Below are 21,300 nucleotides of genomic sequence, written 5' to 3'. Positions count from 1 at the left end.
AGCTCTCTCCATCATTGCCTGCGCAGAGAGACAGCGAAGAGAGAGAAGAGGCGGGGAGCGGTACCCCGCAGCCCCTCGCCACACACGGGGGGCGGCCGGGCGCGGGGGCCGGTGCGGAGGGGCGGCCCCAGCCCTGCCCTTCCTACAGCGCCGGCGGCCGCTCCCCCAGACTCAGCCCGGGCACCATGCACCCCCAAGCGCGGGCGAGCGGGGCTACCGGGGGCCGCCGGCCCATTTTTTTTTCCTCAATGAACTCGCCCCCCTTCGCCCCGCCCCGCCCCGCCCCCGGCACATTTGCATAATGACGGCTGCCGGGGACGGCATTGGCTGCTGGCGGGCGGGCTGGGGCGTGATGTCAGCGCTCGCCGGGTAATGCCCGCGTTGTGGCGGGTAGTTGGAGCCGGCAAAGCCCGCGCAGCGGCGGCTCCGAGCGGACAGGATCGGCGCCGGCAGCCCCGCTCTCCTCGGACCGGACCCCGCCGCCGCCCGGCCCCGCACCGCGCTCCCCGGCGCCGCTCCGTGGCCGCCGGGCGGGAGATGGCGTGGGTCAGGCTGCCCGCCCGCCTTCTGGCCGCCGCCTGCCTCGCCCTCAGCCTGGCCGCGGGGTCCCGGGAGAGCCCCGGCCTCTCGCGGCTGCAGCGGAGGAGCCTGGCGGTGGACTTCGTCGTGCCCTCGCTGTTTCGCACCTACGTGCGGGAGCTGGTGCTGGGGCCGCCGGGGCGCGGCGCGGCGCGGTGCCGGCTGCGGCTGGACTGCGGGCCCCTGCTCGCCGCCGCCCGCGGGGGGCTGCCGCGGCCCCCGCCGCCCGGCCCCCCCCCGCGCCCCGCCGGGCCCTCCGCGGCCGGGCGGCGGCCGGCGCTGCTGCTGCGGCGCGCCAAGCAGCTGGTGCTGGAGGTGGGCGAGGGCACCCTGCGGGAGGGCTGCGGCGGCGGGGCGCAGCTGGAGTTCAACCTCACCGAGCTCTTCGCCTGGTGGCTCCGCGCCGGCGACGGACGGCTGCGGGTGCGGCTGATGCCCGAGCGCCGCGGTGCCTTCCCGGGCAGCCAGCGGGGGCTCTCGGCCGCCATCCGCGCCGCCCGCCCTCGCCTCCTCTTCCACGTCTCCGCGGCAGGTGAGCCCTGCGTTGCATGCCGGGCGCGGAGCTCCCCCCGCCCAGCACTCCCCCTCCATCACCCCACTCGCGGGCGCGGAGCCCCCGGACCCCACGGGACGCGGCTGCAACCCCGCTCGCTGCCGGCCCGGCGGGTGCGGGCAGCGCGGCTCCCCCTGGGCAGCTCGCTGCTTCCCCTGACAGCTTGTCCCGAAGGGCTGCGCTTTCCCGGGGCGAAACGCATTCAGAGGTTTTTGCGGGGCCAGGAGGACGGTTTGGAAAGCGCTGGGGGACTCTTATAAAACGCCGAGAGTTCGTTCGTGCCAGAGAGCCGCAAGCGAGACCCGAAGGTTGAAGTGTCGTTAGTCGAAGAACGGCAAGATACAGGTTCTTTGAAACTTAAAAAAAAACCGTCGCCTCAAAACGGGAAGCCTTCTCAAAGTGCTGCAAGTGATTCCAAGGTTATGCGCAGGCTGATTTCAGGTAGCAGCACAAACATTCCCGAAGCTGGGGCTGACCACCAAATTTGTGCGTTAATGCTACGGGCTCTTGGTGTCAACGTTATTACTCTTCTTTAAACACTTAAGGTAATGGCTGACAGACAAACCTGCAAGAAGCAGGCTTTCCTCCGAGCTTCGTGTATCTAGAATGGAGTTAGTTTCTGTCCCTTTTACAACCACAGAGGATCCTGGGCAAATGGCACTGTATCAGCCGCGGTGCGACAAGAAGTTGCACATCTGAGGAGGGTCATCTAGCACTGGTACTTCTGTGAAGGGAGAACCTGGCTTAAAATTTTGGTTCTGGACAGCAGGGATTTGCAGTCAGGGTATGGGGTGGCTGTGTTGCTTGAAATCAAGACTCTGCTTTGGGCCAGGGTTGAAGAGAGGTTTCCATTCTATGTGTGCGTTGTGCCTTTAACAAGCTCTGATTCAGGCTCTCCCACTAAAGGAATGTAATACCTGGAGGACTGCAGGGCCAAATAATTTGTCACAGTGAGTTTAAGTCAGGTAGCTTTTATGAAGCTGAGTAGAAGTCAATGGTGTGTCCCTGAGTAGCCACCTATTTAACGGACCGTGGAATATACTTAAGTAAATTCACAAGAGGTGAGACAGGTCAGTGCTGGGCTTTGAATGCAAAGTTGGAGCAACTGATTTTTGATGCTAATCTGAAACGCTGGGCCAGCGATCTGAAAAACTACAAACTGAACCCATCTCATCCTTTGCTGCCTGAAATGAAAATCATAGCAGAGGGTCAGAGCAGGCTGGATTTGCAGCTGGAGTGAGATACCTGGGCTAGCTCTTCCTGTGGCACTTCTGGCAGGCATAACGCAGAGGTGCTGCCTACCACAAGGTGGCTGGGGAGGCCAACACACCCCACCTTCCAGCAGGTTTTACCTTGCTACATTGCAGTGAAGAAAAAAAAAAAGCCATCAAAATCCATCATCTCTTTTTTTCTGTTGCTGTTCTTATTGCAACACAGTCGTGCAAAGTCAGTCATAGGAGATGCAGGAAAAGGAGGAGCACAGGGAAGGAATATGGACCTTATTTACCTACATCACAGTCATAACTTTTCCTAGCAGTTGTTCATAATCTCCTGTAAAAATCCTAGTCTCTTCTTGAATTCTACACCAAGCTTGCTAACACGCGTAAGTTGTGTCACTATGAAATAGCATCTCTGCTTTTTCAGCATTAATGCCTTTGCACTGGACTTGTAATGTGGATTTCTTTCAAAACATTAAAAATCCATTCTTTCTCCTTTGTGAAGGTGCTGCCTCTGTGAACACCGTGTGTCACTGCCCTGTTTAAATTTGTGCTGTGTAGCCCTGCTGACAGCAGGATGTGCTGACACAGTGATAACAGCATGAACAGCATCCACCAGCCCATAAGCGCGTAGGTTCCAGCAATTATTAACACCATTGCAGCTAATGTGTACTGGGCTTAGCTAAAGCCTTCCTAAGGCAAGTGAGCCTTTCCTTCATTGCTTAAGCTAATTTGAAATGGATTTCAAACAACACAATCCTCCCATCAACAATGTAAAGCTGCTTCAGTTATGTTGATGTAGCTTTTATTATTTTCCGTTTTTTTTTTTTTTTTTTCTCTCCTCCCCCCTTTGCTGGAGATGCCCAAGGTTGCAGTACTTCCCAGGAAAATATATAATTACTTTGCTAAATTATTTTTGCCAAATTATGTTCCATGTGAATGGATAATTAATCATATTTTAGGATAAGAAAAAATTGCAAGGGGCTGAATTCCCATTGACCATAAGGGTGACAACAGAATCCTGTAAATAATGCTTTAGTCTCTTTAATTGTTGCACTCTCTGATATTAACTCGAACATATTTAACCGGAGTGAACCATTTTCCCTTTTTAACAGCACATTTGCACAAAACATAAAGCAATTTGTCTCAGTGTGTTGCTTAACAGTTCGTAAAAGATGTCCTTACTGGACTGCTGTTGTTTAACAGACAAGCCATAAAGTTCACAGGAACTTCTACAGGGCTCTCCTGCAAATAATCTCAGTGCCAGATTTCTCTCACGAACACATTCTTGTGGGAACAGAACATCCTGCAAGGAAAAGCTTCCATTTAGAGAAGTTGTGGTCCCCAGCCTGTCTACCATTTCTGTGTCAGCTTGGCCTTTTCAAAATTGGGTAAGAGAGAGTTTTTCTCTCTTGAAAGTGCTTCCAGAATTAATATTGGCTTTTTCTCCTTCCTGCAGTGCTTCTCTGGGACAAAAATCAAATTAATTTCAAACATTTCTGTGGAAAAACACACAACAAAAAACGCAGAGGAAGTGAGTGCTGAGCTTAGAGAGGATTGCAGTGCTGCAGATCTCCCGTATTTCAGGCAATCCTCCCAACTACCAGGTTGTTGTTGACTTTGCTGTCATTGTCTTTGATTTTGACTGGAAATTCCACTCTACCTCCAAGGAAACCTATCCCAAAAGAGTTTAATCAAAACCAGTACAATGCCATGGGAAACTGAACAGCTAGGGAACCTTTCTGTCAGAAGAGTCCTGACCAGTTTTAGTTCTGGTTTTGTAAGATTTGCTGTCTTGTGTCAAAAACCAGTGGGTCTGTAGCTATGTACTCTCTGGACAGGTTTTTGAGCTTTCTGGGAAAAAAAAAAATCCTAAAGTGTCTCAATATAGAGATTGTCAGTTAAAGAACTGTATGATCATCAGCACTCACTGCCCTTTGCGTGACTGATCCTCTGCTGTTGGACTTTTAAGATCAGACAGGGTAGCAGGTGTTGTGCAGAGGTCTTGTGGGGGCCTTCTTGGCAAATCCGTCCCGCAGGTAATGTGATGTGGCGAGGCACGAGTTTGGGTTAGTCCAAGGTGAGTGCTTTACACATGCACAGGCTCCATAGTGATCCAGAGCCCTTGCATCCTAACTAACCTTGCACTGGTGTTTGGATCTTTTCATGTTAATGTAACAGGTAACCAGTCCACGCACTGTAGGGCACCTGAGCCACAAATATTGCTAAATAGGTTTCTTGTGAGTTTACTCAGCAAGTTTAATAAGCTGAAATGGCCATAAAATAACTTCCCATGAGAACTAATTGCTACTTATATGTGCAAAGGTGGGAAGTGTATGTTAAAAAGGAGCATACAGGGATGAAAATGAGTCATTCCTCCCTCTAAAGGTCAATGTACTTTCATTCATGAAATAGATTTAACATTCCAATTATATTTTTTTAAATAGCAATGCATAACTTTTCATCCTCTGGCTAGGCAAAATACTACTCCGGCTTTCATCTGCAATTTTATTGGCTTGCCACATGTATTCTCCCTGAAACTATCTGCATTCACTACATACCAGTGCTACTATAGTGCTGAAGCAATTAGGCTGTACATCTTTATGGTACTGCTGCCATGCACATGAACTAATTTGCAGGAAGGAACCCTTTGCCTAAAGGTTAGGAAGAACTTCAGACCAGGTGAGAATGTGGTTTTGCAAGTGGACATTTTGTAAATGGAAATCAGAGCTCCAAGCTGAAATCTGACTGTAGTAAAGTCTGCAAGATTCTTTCCACATATTTCAGGGGTACCTTAGCTGTATTTTTCTTTTGTTATTTTTTTTTTTGCTTTTGTTTTTCGGCTTTCAAAGAACAGAGTTTGGAGTTGTGCCACGCTGAGCAGAAAACTGGTAAAAGACTTCAGTAACTTTCCAGTTGCTCTCTTTTTTTCCTCTCATCCTCACCTGTATGTGACATCTGAGATCTGATCTTGCTCTTCTGATAAATTAGTGGCAAAACTTGGGGAGTAAGACTGAAGCATTGCAGTAGGGCTTCTTGAAAGGTTTTCCTTTCAGTGCAAGTGGCTTTACTCCTTTCTGCTGGGGATTTGCGCTTTGCCTCGGCTATCGGGCCAGCTTTGCCAGTGCAAAGCTTAAGGACGGGCCTGATTTGCATTCAAGTTTAGACATGAACTAGTCCAAACTGAGGTCTTCCTTTTCTACCCTTGGGTCGTCATGGGTGCCAGTGTGCTGCAGGCTGATTACCAGTTGCTAAATCACAGCAAATCCGAAGTGTGCTGGGGAGCATCCCTCCCAGCCCTACCTGTGTAAAGTATTTAGTCTGTAGCACTTCCCTCTAGACCTCCAGTCACTCCAGCTCTCCAGAAATGTAGATTTAGTAAGTCCACAGTACCTCTTCTTGAACTATGAATGCCTCTTGAAGAGGAAACCAATTGCCTAGTGATGGGTTTGTTTGGCTTTGTGAGCAGCATGATCCCTGGTCCTGCTGCTGTCCTGCCTGAGTCACTTACCTGCTTCATTGGCACAAAGGAAACTCATTGCATATGACTCTCTTGACCAAAGGTGCCTTGTTCACTATTTACATGCTAACCACAAAAATTCAGGGCTTTGCAAATTTGTTGGCAATTATTTGGCAGATAATGTTAGAAATGATGTGCAGTCTTTAAGTGGTTCACAGAAAACATACTGTGATCACTATTCCACATGGTTTTACTTGGACCAGTTACACTGTGTTGCTGCTCTTTGATGGGAGTCAGAATTACACACAATGTGTTTATGTTTTCTAAGTTTGTTTTCTGCTAATTTTGTTTACTCATTGTTCTTATGAATGTTCTTATTCATAAGCATGTTCAGTAAAACATCCATAAACACCAAAAGGGGCACAAGTTTCAGTTTACTATGTTTATTTTTTTTATTTGCATAAACATTTATGACACATTTCAAAAATATACTTTCTCTAAACTTACTGTGCTTTTATTTCCCCATCCTTAAAACTAGGGAATGAATACCTACAGTAAAGAAGTGCACTGGGAGACTTAAGTGCTCTATTATACAAATGCAGTGAAATACTTCAAAATCAAAGGCAGTTTTGCAGTATATGATTGAATTGTAATGTGGTCATTTGGTTCACTGCACATCTCACATGAACTTTACATGATAGGAAACAGAATCTGTGCTTGTGACAGTGTTTGTGACAATGTTTGTTAATTAGCCAAAAAAAAAAAAAAGTAGGAAAAACTGAGGGGAGATTAGCAGCATTTAGCACTTACAAATTTCACAAATAGGTGAGCCTTTTCAATATATCAGTGCTAATACATTTGGGATGACGGTGTTTTGGGAGTCCCAAGTTGTGATTTTCTTCCCAAGCAGCAGCAAATCCAGTGCTGTGCCTGGACATTTCCTGTCTTTAATTATCATACCAAAGTGTCCTCCTGGGCCACCCAGAACTAGAGTACTGAGACTAGGAGATCTACTTTTTTGGCACAAGGGATCTACCTGACGGCAAACAGCAACTCAGGTTGCCTGCTTTCCAAATCGTCTTCTATCTGCTGAGCCACAGCAGCTGTTTCCTGAGGAGCCACTTCTGAGCTTGGTGGGGCTGCTGAAACCACAGTGCTGAGCTGAGAAAGGTCCTTTATGAAATGTGCCACATTTGTCTTGCTTCTCTAATTCAGAAAAATTTGGTTGAAGAAAAATGTCATGGAAGCATAAATGCAGATTTGATAAGTCTGACCTTTCTTTTCTTGTGAACAATAAATGTCAGAAAGCTTAAAATGACAAGCTGAAATGGCTGGAGGTTATTTATGTGTTTAAATATTTAAGCAAGAAACACATTTTGAGACTGAAGTCTAATTTACATGAGTATTTTGATTTACAACTGAGGCAGCTGAGTAGCTTCATGGCTGTCACTATCCTGCTTAGCACAGCTACTCAGAAATTCCCTACCACAGCGCAGATAGGACTTAAGATATCTCTGCTTTCAGAAGCTATAAACTACGTCAGCTGCAGTGAAGGAGAATCATCCTCCCTTGTTAGTCACGTAGGATCTATGCCGTGGTTTAATTGTTTTAGCTGTATCCAGTAGAAAGAGCTGGTGGCCTGCTACAGGCAGACTCCAGACTGGTTGCTAACAACAGGAATTGTAAAGAAAATGGTAAACTTGTAAAAAGATGAAATCAAGCATGGAAAACCAGGTACCAAATGTGAAGTGATCCTCGTGGTGTGAAAACAATGTAGTGGTTAATATTTTGCATTTATTTTTCCTTTCGCCAAAGAACTTGAGGGTTTTACAAAGGGTAGCTGCAAGAATCAAGTTCTGCTTTGACTTCCAACTTAATTATCCTGCATTACTGGGTCTGTGGTGAGTTGCTATGGCACAGAGTGAGCAGGGAGGAGGGGAGAACCACGTGAGGAGCTGGGCTCAGAGGAGGGGTCGTACATACACAGCTCTGCCATTGCTATGTCGTGTGACATGAAATACTGCCCTTTGTGGCAGATACTGCCTTTGCAAAGTGAGGGTAGTTTTGACTGCTTTTGAACTCTGTTGGTAGTAGGTGTTATTTTTTTTTGCGGATTGCTCATACTTTTACTTCCTAAGAACCTCAATAAAGACAATAGTGTTGAATCTGAACTCTGAGATCTCTAAGGGAAAAGCCTGAACAGCCTACCATATTGATTTATTCCCATCTCTGTAATGCTAATCATAGGACTGCTGTTTCCTTCACTTCAGTGACACCAAACTTATGAAACTTAAAAATGGCATCAATTTTGTTTGTTGTTACAAAGGGTTGACTTTTTGGGTTTGGAAAAATTATGAGCTGTGCCTTTGACTGTTACAATGCCACCCTATTGTGAAGCTAAATGGTAAAATTCAGATTTGCTCTTTGAATACTTTGCAGAACTTTGGCCAGGGTTACTTATAGCCCCACAAACCACGAGGGGGAGCAGGCTAGGCTGTGGTTGCTCTGCTTATGGCCAGCTGGCCGGGGTGCATTTGGCAGCTGCAGCTGGGCACTGTCTCCATTTGCAGTGAGGAGCTCCAGGTGTTGGCTGTGGGTGGCTAGCAGGGGCTGCCGAGCTGACCGAGCGCTGGCTGTCCTGGGAATGGAAAAAGTTGTGGAGACCACAGGAGAAGGTTTGTCTTTTATGGTTTCTTACTTAAGGTATGAGAAATTAATAGAGGCTTTGAGGATTTGAGATGATGTAAAACTTCACTGGCCTGGCTGTTTCTTCCTGGATTACAGATGGCAAAGTGGAGATACTAGGCAGGAGCTCTTCATCTAGATGTTTCTAGAAATGAGGGGCATCCCCTTTATAACTTGTCCCTAGCAACTCTTCAGTTCAGTTTGCAAATCTCAAAAGCCTTTCAGTGGTAGTTCAATGTTTACGTCAAGGCAGAACTACCTTTCCTGCCCAAACCAAAGGCATATGCGGAATCCATTTTGGACTGGGATTCCCCCTGTAGCAGTGCACTGTGAAGAAAGAGATGCAGGTTCCATCTGCAAGTTTCTCCCCGTTTTCGTACTGACAAGCAACTCACTCTGGTCTTATAACTTCAAAAATTTGGTGATGAAAGAAAACCGTGGCTATCTCTGAGTTACAGGCTGGGCAAAGGGAGAGATGGTTCTGTGTAAAGTGATCAGGTGAAGAGCAGAGAAGGCTTGGTGATGAGTGTGGGTGGGAAAAGGGATGCTGAGTGGTGAGGGTGGGAGTACGGTATGATATGGCCACGTATGGATTCTTGTGCTATGTATTTCTTGATGTCTGTTAGGAAGAGGTAATGCCAGTCTATCTATGTATGTATTCAATGATGGGCATCAGTAGGCATCTTGGAAATGGTCTTTTTCTGTATGTCATATTCTTTCTAGAACTTCTGTGTCATTGAAGATTCCTTTCCAGCTCAGTTTTGAAAGCTTGCATGGTTCTTCTGACTGTAGTCGCTGTAGTGCCTGTGATGTGCAGCTGAATATCTGTGACTTAACCTATTAGAAATATCTGGTAATCCTTCAGAGCTCTGCCAGTTGCAGCAGACTTCTAATTACAACTTGTACATTGGCATTCGCTTGCTGTTTCTACTGGCCCGTTAAGTAACAGGCTATCTCGGATACATCAGAATGTCTGGGCTTTTTATAGCTTCTTTCATGTTAGATTCTCAAAGTATTTTAAGCCTTATCACCCTGGTGACAATGCTAAGCGTTATTATATCTATTTTACAGAGAGATCATAGAAGCCAGGGATGGAAAAAGCATTATTTGATTATGTTAGACTGCAAGTGCTGAATACAATTTTCTTATATAGAATATACTAAATAGTGATGTGTTTCTGCTTCAGCCAAAAGGCCAAGAAAGAACAAGAAATTAGAGTTGAGAGGCTTGGTAAGTCACTGGAAATACTGCAGCTGTGATTGGCAGAACCACCTTTGAGTCTTCTCTGCTCCACTCTGTGTTTGCGACACTTGTCTTTCAAACAGATCTGGTTTTGTGACATTCCACACTTCTTACAATTTTTTTTGGAATTTTTTGTATTTGTTTTTAATTCTTTTTGGGAGCATCTGTGATCTGTCAAGCCTCTCCCTATCTTCAGAAATTGCCCTGTGGCCTTTCCGTTTGTAGGACAGTGTATGTCAGCATTAGGGAGCATGATGCAATGGGTATTTCTGAGGGACGTTTCATTATTGATGCTAATGAAACTTGAAACTAATTAGAAAGGATTACTTTTCAGGCCTGGAGACGAGGCCAGCACAGTTATTATAGGTTAATTATTCTTCTAAAAGACTCAGTTTAAGTAACAATTCATTTTGTCAACTTTTTTCTTACATTGTACAAGGGCCTTGTTTGAAGAGGATTTGAAATATAATTGCTGCACTGACCTCATCTAGCTCTCAATCAGTAATCTCCTTCCATCAGCAAAAGGTTAATAAAATCTTTAAGGAAGAGAATTCTGTGCCTTATCTATGTGTAGACAATTCAGAATAGGTCCCCCTGCACGTATTTCCTATTACCCTTCTGCATGATTTCCTTGGTGTACTTTTTACGTTTAAAAAATGTCTTATTCCATAAAGCTTCCAAATTTAATGGTTGCTTCGCAAAACGGGTGTGTTATGGAAGTTGAGAGTGAATCTGGTCAGGGCTGGCTTTGAGAGTTGGCACTTAAGTCAGAACCTGCTTCCCTTTGTTTTTAAAGGACTGTGGTCAACCTTAAAAATCTCTCCTCGCTTGACAAGGCACTGAGGTATCTATGTGATGATTAGTATTTGCTGTGTAGCCAAGGAAAGGAGAAGACGAGGCTCATTTTGCATAGGAGCAAAGGTCTCTTTCTCCCTGGGAAGCACTATGGCTTTTAGGGAGGAGGACACACTCCGGTCCCCTTTGCTTCTTCCCAGCTCTTACGTTGTTGCTTCCTTCTTCTAGGCTCATTGTAGAGATGAGTAATGCCTTCAGATTGTTGCAATACTGTACTACGAAAAGGGAAAGGGAGAGCTGGATTAGCGATATTGTGAGTGTGGAAAGCTGAAGAAAATGTCTGTGGACAGGAAAGTTACCAATCTTTATTAGCTGCAAATGTTAGGGCAGCTTATGTACCCCATTAACCAGTTGCATGATGCCTTCTGTTAGGGCACTTGGTTTGCAGATGCGGAGCTTTTGTATTAAAGTGTGGGCTGTGAAGGCAAACATCCATTTTTGAAGGTGATGCTGTGAGCAGCAAGGGCTCAAATGGATGGCGGGAGGTTGCAGCTTAGGAAGGCCCCTTGGTGTTGGGGTGATTTACCTACTAAGCACACTTTCCAGTCTGAGGTGCGACACAGCGTCTGAAAAGGGCAGCATTCACCGTTCACCAGTCCTGAGTTCAAGAAAAGAGTTGCGTCCTCCGTCTGGGCAGTGGTATCGCGTTCAAAGAGAAAACATCCTCTGAATAATTACTCTGCCACAGGGCTCTGTTTAGGCCAGCTCATGGGATTTTGGATAATATTTGAAGTTCTGAGTCCCTTTTGCAGTTAAGGTTTTAAATCACACAAAGATTGTTAAAAAGCCCACTGTTTCCTTCTCTGCTTTGCCAGCCTACTGTCCTTTATCTCCTGAAACAAAGCAGCATTAACTTTTAAGATCTGATTCAATAACATTTTATGGATAATAATTATGACTGATATTAAGCCTTCAGGAACCAGTCTGTATGAAGACTTAATGTATTGAGGTTTATTACCAGTGTAACCTATCTTTTTACATCAGTTGTAAAACAATATCAACTATACTGATAAGAGAGAAAAGAAATATCAATGAACTATTTGCCTCTGCTTCTCTGCAGGATGTTCATATGCTTGCCACTTAATATTGCTAGCACAGTGGGAGTTTGCTGGTGAAGAGTTTTTGTTTACAGCGTCTGTTTGCGCAACTGCAGAGTTGTGATGAATGAATGAATGAGCTACAGCAATCCTGTGCTGGGAAAAAGAATCCATTAGTGGACAGACCCTGGAAACCAATCTATCATCCTTTCCCTTTTAATAAGAAGTGTGTGAATTCAAAGTTTTCAGAGATGCTATTTAGAGACAAGCTCCACAACTTCCTTGGAGGCTTATCCCAATAATGGAAGTTCTTGAATGTATGAAGACATTCTTCTTTAGACACCCCATATTAGTGACTTTTTTTTTTTAATAAGCTTCTCAGTTTCTGTGGTCTTGTTGGGACATTGTTGTATGTATACATGTCATAACTGTTTATGGAGATGGTCCCTGAACCAAACTGAAGACCAAATTAAATAGAAGAAAGCTCTGGTAGTTTCTAAATCCTGAAGTGCTATGAACAATGGTCTAATATAAATTATAATATGAGAAAGGAAACTCGCCTTAGTTTCCATACAGGATTGACACAGGAAATTCTCCTGTTGTGCTGGCACGGAAAAAGTCACCTGAAGGACCCAGGACTGGGTCCTTGCGCTGCTGAACCTTGTGACGTTCATGCATCATTAACTGTAACTCTATTATATAGTTGCCTTTTTTGTCTTGCTTCTCCTCATAACTTTCTGTATCAGGAAATCTACCTCCCTGGTAAGTTCAAATAAGATGCTGTCTGCTTGTGTCCTTTTTGCCTTTTTGATGGGAAGGCAGAAGGGAATTCTGAAGTGCTCTGGGAGGCCTTGCTTTGACATCTCTAAATATGTGAGTAATGGGGTGCTTAGAACTCATTTTATGTGTGATGGATGCTCAACAATAAGGAATCACAAATTGTGGGCAGCAGAGCTTGGAGAGGAGAGCTGCTCAAGAAGATTAATGGGAAGGGAGACCTTTAGTGTAATGAAAGACACAGTTCAGGCTTGAAAACAGACAATGACACACTAGATCGAGTCTTCAGGAGTTGGACAGCTGGGTTTCCTCTGCAGGCGCTAATGCTGTGGGTTTGTAGAGCCCCTTCCTAGGTAGGAAACACAGAACAGCTGTGAGACAAATGCACTGTAATCCTCGCTTCACCCACAAGCGAGTACGCTGTTACACCAAGGGACTGCATTGTCTAAGGGCTGTCTGTCAAGCTGGCGATAGGGTTGTGGAAAGCAACTTAAAACTTTGTTTTTGTTCTAAGATATGCAGGCCAATGAGAAAACCAGGATGAAACTGCAGTAGAACATGGCTGGATCTGAGCATGGTAGGGTTTATTTTACAACCAAAGTACAATTTTTTTAAAAGTATCTCACTGAGCACTTGGTATAAGGTTAAGGCTGAAGTCAACGAGATCCTCCTTGGATCTTGTCTATCCAGATTTTCCTATCTAAGTGAAACAAAAAAAGCCTCCTAGGTCACCTTTCAATTAGATAATTAATAAAAATGTAAAGATGCATTTTCTTACGAGTATAAATATCAAGTTCAAAAGACAACAAATAAGTTAGTGTTTTTATTGGAAATAATAAAAAAAAAAAAACAACCAGATTAAAGTGTAGCTCATCTTTGCTTTCCAGCTTGCTGTAAGTCGCAAGCTGTTACTAACTCTGAACATCATGACTGAGGGGGTATGAGAGGGGAGCGGAATTAGCCAAATGTTCGTGGAGCTGGCTGCAGGATCATTGTTATGACTGCAACTCTTATTCTTTGTCTCTGACAAGGATAATAGTGTGGAAATGAAGCCAGCAAACATGTAAAATAAATCTAAATATAGAGGGCAAAACATCAAATAATAACTGGACGAGTAATCAGATGCAGAAGGCCCTATCTGTAAGTACAGTGGCTTGAAAGATGGCAGTGTTGTAGATAAACATTAAGAGGACTATGAAGCTGAGAATAAATAGAGCAATATCCTCTAAACAGTAAAGAGCTGGAGCATAGGACCCTGGAAAGACATTCAGGACTTATTGCTTGAGAAAGATCCCTAAAGCTGTCAAGCAGATGTGCAGCTGGTAAGTAGATGACTTGCTGGGACGTTGACTGAAATGGTAGAAGAAATAAATCAAAAGGAGATTGCATTAGTGTAACTGAAGGCAATATATTACTTTGCTTTGAAGCCATAGTGTCCTGTGGAGAAAGCAATGACTGCCACCCCATAAGAATGATCAAACTGAGTGGAGATGAATCCTACATTTAGACTGTGGCATAGACAGGTGTTTCTCTTCTGTGCAGTCATAATTTCAAGGTTTTCCTGAAGATCTTGGACTGGAGTTTGATGGAAAGCATAAAGGACTGATCCTAAGCCTAATGAAGCCAATGGCATCTTCCCATTGTACATCTACTCCACTCTCCTGCTCTCAGGTACGGCCAGGCTGGGCCAGAATCACCTTTCCTGCTCTTTGCTATCAGATCCTCTGCTGTGAGTGCGCAGGGAGACACAGCACACCTGGGTTGGGGTTTTTTTTGGGGTTTTTTTTTTTGTGTTTTTTTTTTTTTTTCTTTGTGTGTGTGTGTGTGTGTGTCAGAAGAATTAGAACTTCGTATCAATCTGGCATTTCTTGTCAGTACTTAGTCTAGACGGTAAGCAAAAGAAGGCATTGGTGCTAAGTTTAGTGACCAGAACAGTATTGTTTGTACTGTACTTAAACAGGCCAAATGAGCATGTGAGATGCTGAGAGCTCTTGTTCTTGAATTTTTATTGTTTTGTGGAAGGTACTTTTTGGGTATAAACTGTTCCAGTGTAGGATGGGTGTTAGCCATTAAACACCTCTTGCTGTAGCCAGCTCTTTTACCTTCGGCATCTTATGTCTGGGTTTTGGGTTGAATGAAAACAAGACGTGTTGGAGCGAGTCCAGAGGAGGGCCACGAAGATGATCAGAGGGCTGGAGCACCTCTCCTGTGAGGACAGGCTGAGAGAGTTGGAGCTGTTCAGCCTGGAGAAGAGAAGGCTCCGGGGAGACCCTGTAGAGGCCTTCCAGTACCTGGAGGGGGCCTACAGGAAAGACAGGGAGAAACTTCAGCAGGGCCTGTTGTAATAGGACTAGGGGTAATGGTTTTAAAATAGAAGGAGGTAGATTCAGAGTGGACATATGGAAAGAATTTTTTTACAATGAGGGTGGTGGACCATTGGGACAGGTTGCCCAGAGAGGTGGCGGATGCCCCATTCCTGGAAACATTCAAGGCCAGGTTGGATGGGACTCTGAGCAACCTGATCTAGTTGGAGATGTCCCTGCTCCTTGCAGAGGGGCTGGACTGGATGACCTTTAAAGGTTCCTTCCAACCCAAACTATTCTATAATTCTAAGAGACGCATCAGCCCAAGAAGGGGAATGAAGGAATGAGAGCATCCTAGTGCAAGCAAACGGGAAAAGTCAGCTCTCCAGAGTCCAATGATAGGAGGAAAGCACTTGTCAGGCTTATCAGAATACACCTAAAGAAATGGAAGATTCTGCTAGTCACCTGTTAAAAACTTTACATCCGCTGTTTATTAAGTGTTGCATCTCTGAAGCCCTAGTTTCAAGTTCTTTACCTTCACTTAAAATGAAATTATGTTTGATTTACTCCAAGGTACTGTACAGCACAAACAGACCAGGTGGGCCTCCTAACTGAGGTGAAGCACCCTTCCCCTTTTCTACCCTGCCTATGCTACTGTGGTCATGCCTTCATGGTAAGGCACTTTTACATGGTATCCCAGATTTTAAATTAAAAAGGTTAACAAATTTGTCCTTTCTGCCCCATGAAAAATTTATCAGTATGAGATACTAACATTATTTCAAATACACTTTCTCTGTATTTGGAATCTGTTCCAATGTATCTGTGATAGTCAAACCCATCTACAAAGATAAATAACTGAAGTAAGATCTTGTCTCTTGTCACTTTAATCCCTTTTCCCAGAAGCACTTAGGAATGATGGACTGAAGTCCAGATTAAAATGCTCAAGGAAAGGAAAAATAATATGAGGGTCAGACTAGATTATATTAAAGCCACGTCAACAGAATTATCAGAAGGAAGAGGAGGCAAAGTACCTAAAACATAATGAAAACTCCTATCAAACTAGTTTACAACTAACATGGAAGTGACTTTTAATCTCCTGTGTAAGTTCAAGCTAAAATAATTCAGATTTTTTTTCCCCTAGTCTCTAAACTGGTCCAACAATTTTTCCTTTGGGGTAACATCCTGGGAAACATCTGTTTTAATCATATTTTTAATTTCATGGCAAGACTGAGACTTGTGTCTCATGGGTGCACGGTGAGCCATCTTAGACAGTAGAAACTTCTATTCTGCCTCAGAATTTTCATGCTAATGCTCTAAGAAGAAAAGCTTTATATGGTTATTTTTGAGCTGCTCCGAGCATGTCCTTAGCCTAGTAATGAAAGCCTGGCTTTCAGTGTAGCTTTGAGAACATGATTCTCTGTTTGGAGCCTTATCACTGATCTCCCAACCCTGGTTACTGCTTCACTAAAGCCTGTCTCCAGATCCTCATGGACACTTCTGTTATCATAGAATCATAGAATGGTTTGGGTTGGAAGGGACCTTTAAAGGCCATCTAGTCCAACCCCCCTGCACGGAGCAAGGACATCTCCAACCAGATCAGGTTGCTCAGAGTCCTATCCAACCTGGCCTTGAATGTCTCCAGGGATGGGGCATCCACCACCTCTCTGGGCAACCTGTGCCAGTGTTCCACCATCCTCATAAAAAAAAATCCTGGAATGATCATTGTGTCTCTTGAGGACAGAATCCTGCAAGGTCTGGAAGCAGTTCTTTTTTCTCAGAGTAAATCCCAGGTACCTCTTTGCCTCTCTGTAGCATCTGTTTTTGGCACAGATTGCTGGGGTCACACACAGGGAGTTTCAGCTGTTCCTGTCAGTGTGTGCCCAAGGACAGGGAGGGTGCTTGACTTTTGGAATTAAAGTTCCATGAAGGCTCAGCTTTGAAAATCACCTGTCTCAAAAATCCCAGGTAACAGGCCTTCTGGATCAGAGCGAAAACTGAAGCTGGAGCTGCAGAGGGGCAAGTTCAGCTCTAGTGACTTGAACCTCACCTACCTTACATGCAGAGTCCAATTGGGTTTTATTTTCTAGGCAAACTAATTTGTTTGTTTGTTATTAACAGAAGCTTCTCTGTTAAAGCCTTTGTTTCTGTCTGAGTAAGCTAAATGCTGTGTTATGATTGTGTACTACAGCAAACGGGAATCCCTTCCTAAAACAGCCTCTTCCTCTAATGAGGCTGGCTGTGGTGGAAGCGGTACCTCACTGTGACTGACAATGTCACGACTTGGTCCTACGCAGATCTGCCTTGATGCCACTTCCTCTGCAGGTTCCTTCCCAAATCCTATTTTTCGTGTTGCTTTACTGAATAAGTAACTCTTCTCTCAAAGGCACTCCATAAAAGCAGCATGCTGCAGTTCCTCTGAGTAGCACTAAATCTGTGACAAACCTAAGGGGTGTTTCACAGCAAGGTGATAAACTACTGGCTTGTCGTCTTTTTTGCTGCCTAAATGGAAAATGAGGCAGGCAGCTTTACAGTTTGAAGTGGAGAGAGATATGGGCTGTTCCAGTGCTCACAATGAGCCATGATCATCCATAAAAGGGGTTACTTGTTTTTTAAGCTGATGATTTGAAAGAGTTACTTGTTTTTTAAACTGATGCCTTGATTGTGAGGGACTCTGGTTTTGCCAGTATTCCTGCTTATTCCTGTGCTATTCAATAACAGAAGATGTTTACTAATATATTAAATTACTAAGATTTCACCTGCATTTCCTTGAAATGCACTTTTTAAAAGCATTTATAATCAGAGGTTGATAAGGTCAAAACAAGTAAGACTGACACCCAGGAAAATGACAAATTGCTAGAGCTGAGAGTGGTCGAAAGTGAAGTTTTGTAGCAATTCCATAGTCTTTCATGATCCTGATTTTTCAGTAAAATAATGACATCAATGAACCTTACAATCTTGCTGAAGTGGCAGGGAATAGGGGCGAATTTGGCTTTCTCCTAAGGCGTTAGGCTGAATAGGCTGTGCTGTAATCTGTGTCATTGGGGAATATCTCTGGTACTGCAGGGAAGATAAGAAACTCTGACCTGTTTTCTTTGATCTTAGAACACTTCACATAGTTAATTTGTTCTTTTCCTCCCTCTTTTTGGGATCTGATGTAATTTACCTGTTAGTGCTGATAAATGCATGCCACTACCCCAGTTAAAACCAGCAGTGAGTCACAGCCTGGTGCATCTGCCAGGTGACCTGCTTGGTGATGGGTGACGATGGGTGGCATTGGCAACAGCACCGCTGTAGGCTTATGCTCTGGCAAGGGAGCTTCCCCAGGTCACTAAAGCTCTTGTGCCCCTGTTGGAACTGTATGTTTGTAATAAGGCATCAACTGAGCAGTACCTGAAGAGCATGGCTTTCCTCTCTGCCTGGATGAGACATGTGAAGTGCAAACATCTCTACCATTACAGTTTGTCTTAGGAGCTGCAGGTCAGTTTCTTGGCACGCTGAAAACTTTAATGAGTTTTGTCCTCGCAATTCCTAAACAGGTTCAGAAGTCCCATCCAACCTCGGCCATTCTGTGATCTGCAACTGCAGACATCATAAAATAGGATTTGATGAGGCTTTTTTAGGGCAGCTTGAGCTGTGCTGTGTTACCTCATGTTACCCTGTGATAACGTGTTCTTAATTGTATTATTCTGTCTTTTTGTGAATGGCAGGGATCTGAGCATCTCTGCTTAGAATATTGTGCTCAGATTTATGGCAGATTGCTCACCACGCGCATCAGCAGAATAAAGCAGTGTCTTTTATTAGGAGAGAGACAGATTTTTTTATGAGATTATTGAATCCTGAGTCATACCCGAGTTCTCTCTCTGCTTTAGGGCACGGCTTGGGTATCTGTTACATGGGACTAGTATTTGGTTTGCTCACAAAGGCAGCAGGTCAGCCCATTGACACTGCCCGCTCTGTTAACAGATCAGCGGACCTCCTGCTGTTTAATATTTGTGTGCTAATACACACAGTTGAGAAGTGAGCTATAAAATGCGGGTCACTTGGTAGATGCGGCAGTCAGTGAGGGAGCACAAGGTGACAGTGAAACAATTCAAATTAGTAGGTGGGGGCATTGCAGCTGTTTGTGCTCTAACTGCATCTCTCCAGATGTTCCTGTGATGTGCAGTAGAAGCTAAGCAGTCTCTAGACATAACCATATTTCAGTATTCAGCTCTCCAAACGCTCTTCTGTGGTCTGTAGAGAAGAGAAATTTAAGGTCCTAAGCCATTTCATCTTCTGTGCTGTCAAATAAACTCTGTCATTCTGAAGTAACATTTCCTGGGTATATTTTTTTTTCTGAGATTTCTTTTCACATTAAGATCAGCAAAAGCTCTTTCTGGGAAGCCTGATTAAAAATGCAGTTCCTCCCAGGAAAGAAAAGAAAATAACATTTTCAGCATCAAAAGAGATCACAAAATTATCATGAAAACATGAAATGAATTTTGAAGATTATGCATTGCAGGAGAGTAGGTAAAAGTGACCTCAGGGCTTTCTGCTGTTTGTAAAGTAGTTTGTGTTTTTTTTGAATAGACATCTGCTAAGAACATAGGTGACAAAGCCTTTCAGAGACAAGAAGTGTCCTGCATTGGGATTAGCTTCAAGAAATTGATGAAGATGACTAATTTCTTTGTGAAATTTATCCTTGTCTGTATATTCAAAAAAACCCAAACAAACAAACAAAACCCCCAAAAACCCATCCCCCTGAAAAAAAAAACCAACCCAAAACCAAACAACAAAGGCCATAAGAAACTGCTGTTTCTTTTCAGCTATGTGCTGTTAGCCTTGCAGAGATGGCTTCCAGCTCTGCAGACCTTTGTCTCCTAAGATCAGACTGGGGCATCGGCAAGTGGAAGTACAAACACTGCTTTCTTAGTTTGCTCTTGTGAGCTGGGTTGTGTTCTTCTGCAGTGGTACAATTAATCTTGTAACTGCCCACATTATACTTAAGCCTTAACTCTGTTATGATAATAGAGAAAATACAGGAAAAGGCGTAATTCCTGAGCTCTGGAGTTGACGTAGTACAAAACGTGTAGAAAAGACAATTCCAGTGGTTTCAAATGTTACATTCTATATAGCATACAGCCAAAATATTGTTAAATAGTGTCCTTTCTATAAATAAGCTTCCAGACCAGACCTTTAGAGAAAAATGAATCTGGGAAGATATTCACAGTCTGAATTGTTTGCAAGACCTTAGTATTGCACACTTCTCCAACTCTAACCTTCTAACCTTCATCTGTAACTGACCCCTCTCCTATTCCCTCCTCAAACATCCTTTCAGATACACAAGCATTTCACAGGAATAGAAAATGTTTATTGCTGTTAGCAAAAATAATGATATTTCCCCAAGGCCCATGTTTTATCAACAACTTTTATAAAGTGAGATTTTCATCCTGAGATTTCTCTCTAGTACTTCATCTTGGAGCAATGCAATACATACCTAGAAGGCAATGGTGACTGTCTTTCCAGTGTCTTTCATCAGCCATTTAAGATGCGTTGTGTAAAATCCAACTGACCCTTCTATAATAACTGGGGGCAAATAGCTTTGAGTTGTCATTTTGATAAATTTTGGAGTATTGGCAGTGCTGTGGGCTAAGGAGCCAGGCATCTAAGCCTTTCATCTGTCAGTGTCATTATGAAATACCTTTAAAGGGGTATGTGTCCTAGCTATTCAATAAATCTTATCTCCATGAATGAGTGGATTTTGTGTGATTTTGTAATCTACTGAACTCTAATAGCCTATATCCTTTGCTTCAAAAATAGCTGTTAGAACAAGGTGTTTGATGAGTCTGTGTATCATTTTTCTGGAACCTCTTAGATTTTTTTTTTTTTTAATGTCAATGAATGACTTTCAGTGGTGAATGCCATGGCAATTATTAACCTATGTGGTACACGCATGATTTTAACAATTTATCATATGATCAAAATTATTATTTTTTTTTTTCTGGATGGATGCACTGTCAGTCTCTTGCCCATGTGTCTCTGTAGGATATAACACCAAAGGCAGGCAGAACACTTTCCACAGTAGCATTGCAAGGAAAAATTCAAAACTAGGTGAAATAATTTTTGTTATATGTGCTACCAAAAAAAAAAAGGTGGGTTTAGTGTCCTATGTAATGCCTACCACATGGTTGGAGTCTAAACCGATAATTTAGTGCAATCTAAGGACCTATTGTGTTTTACTGTTTTCAACATTGACTATATGACAGCTTTAGCACAAATTAAAAGTTGAGTTCATAGCTTCACATGCCATAGTTTAAATGAAACAAAAATAACAATGATATTTGAAATTAAAATAAGCTTCAGTGATAAGACAAGACAGTTAGTGGAAGCCCTTTTTCTACCCACTATAATAGCATTTCACAGTGCTTTGAAAATTAGTCCCACCAAGTAAATGACCTCTGGTAGGGGCCATTTTCCAATCACTACAAAATGGATACTTAGCTCTGGTAAGGTCTGGCTCATCTTGCCAGCTGTGTTACCATTACTTTTCTTTTTTGGGAGAAGGCAAGTGGGAAGAGGAGTGAAGAGAAGAGGAGAGAAGGTAGTGATGCTG

General features: G+C 43.7%; 1 protein-coding gene across 1 annotated transcript in view; it reads left to right on the top strand.

Annotated features, from left to right (window-relative positions):
* Positions 1–537: 537 nt before the first annotated feature.
* ALK (ALK receptor tyrosine kinase) overlaps positions 538–21,300 on the top strand; it is a 329,041-nt gene continuing 308,278 nt past the window's right edge. The window contains exon 1 of the mRNA XM_086744455.1: positions 538–1,111. Coding sequence (XP_086600581.1) covers positions 538–1,111 — 574 coding nt within the window. The remainder of the gene's footprint in view (positions 1,112–21,300) is intronic.

Source organism: Chlamydotis macqueenii, chromosome 3 (assembly GCF_036417535.1).
Source record: "Chlamydotis macqueenii isolate bChlMac1 chromosome 3, bChlMac1.mat, whole genome shotgun sequence".
Taxonomy (NCBI): Eukaryota; Metazoa; Chordata; class Aves; order Otidiformes; family Otididae; genus Chlamydotis; species Chlamydotis macqueenii.
Note: the sequence above shows the minus strand (reverse complement) of the source record. Positions and strands in the feature narration are given on the sequence as shown.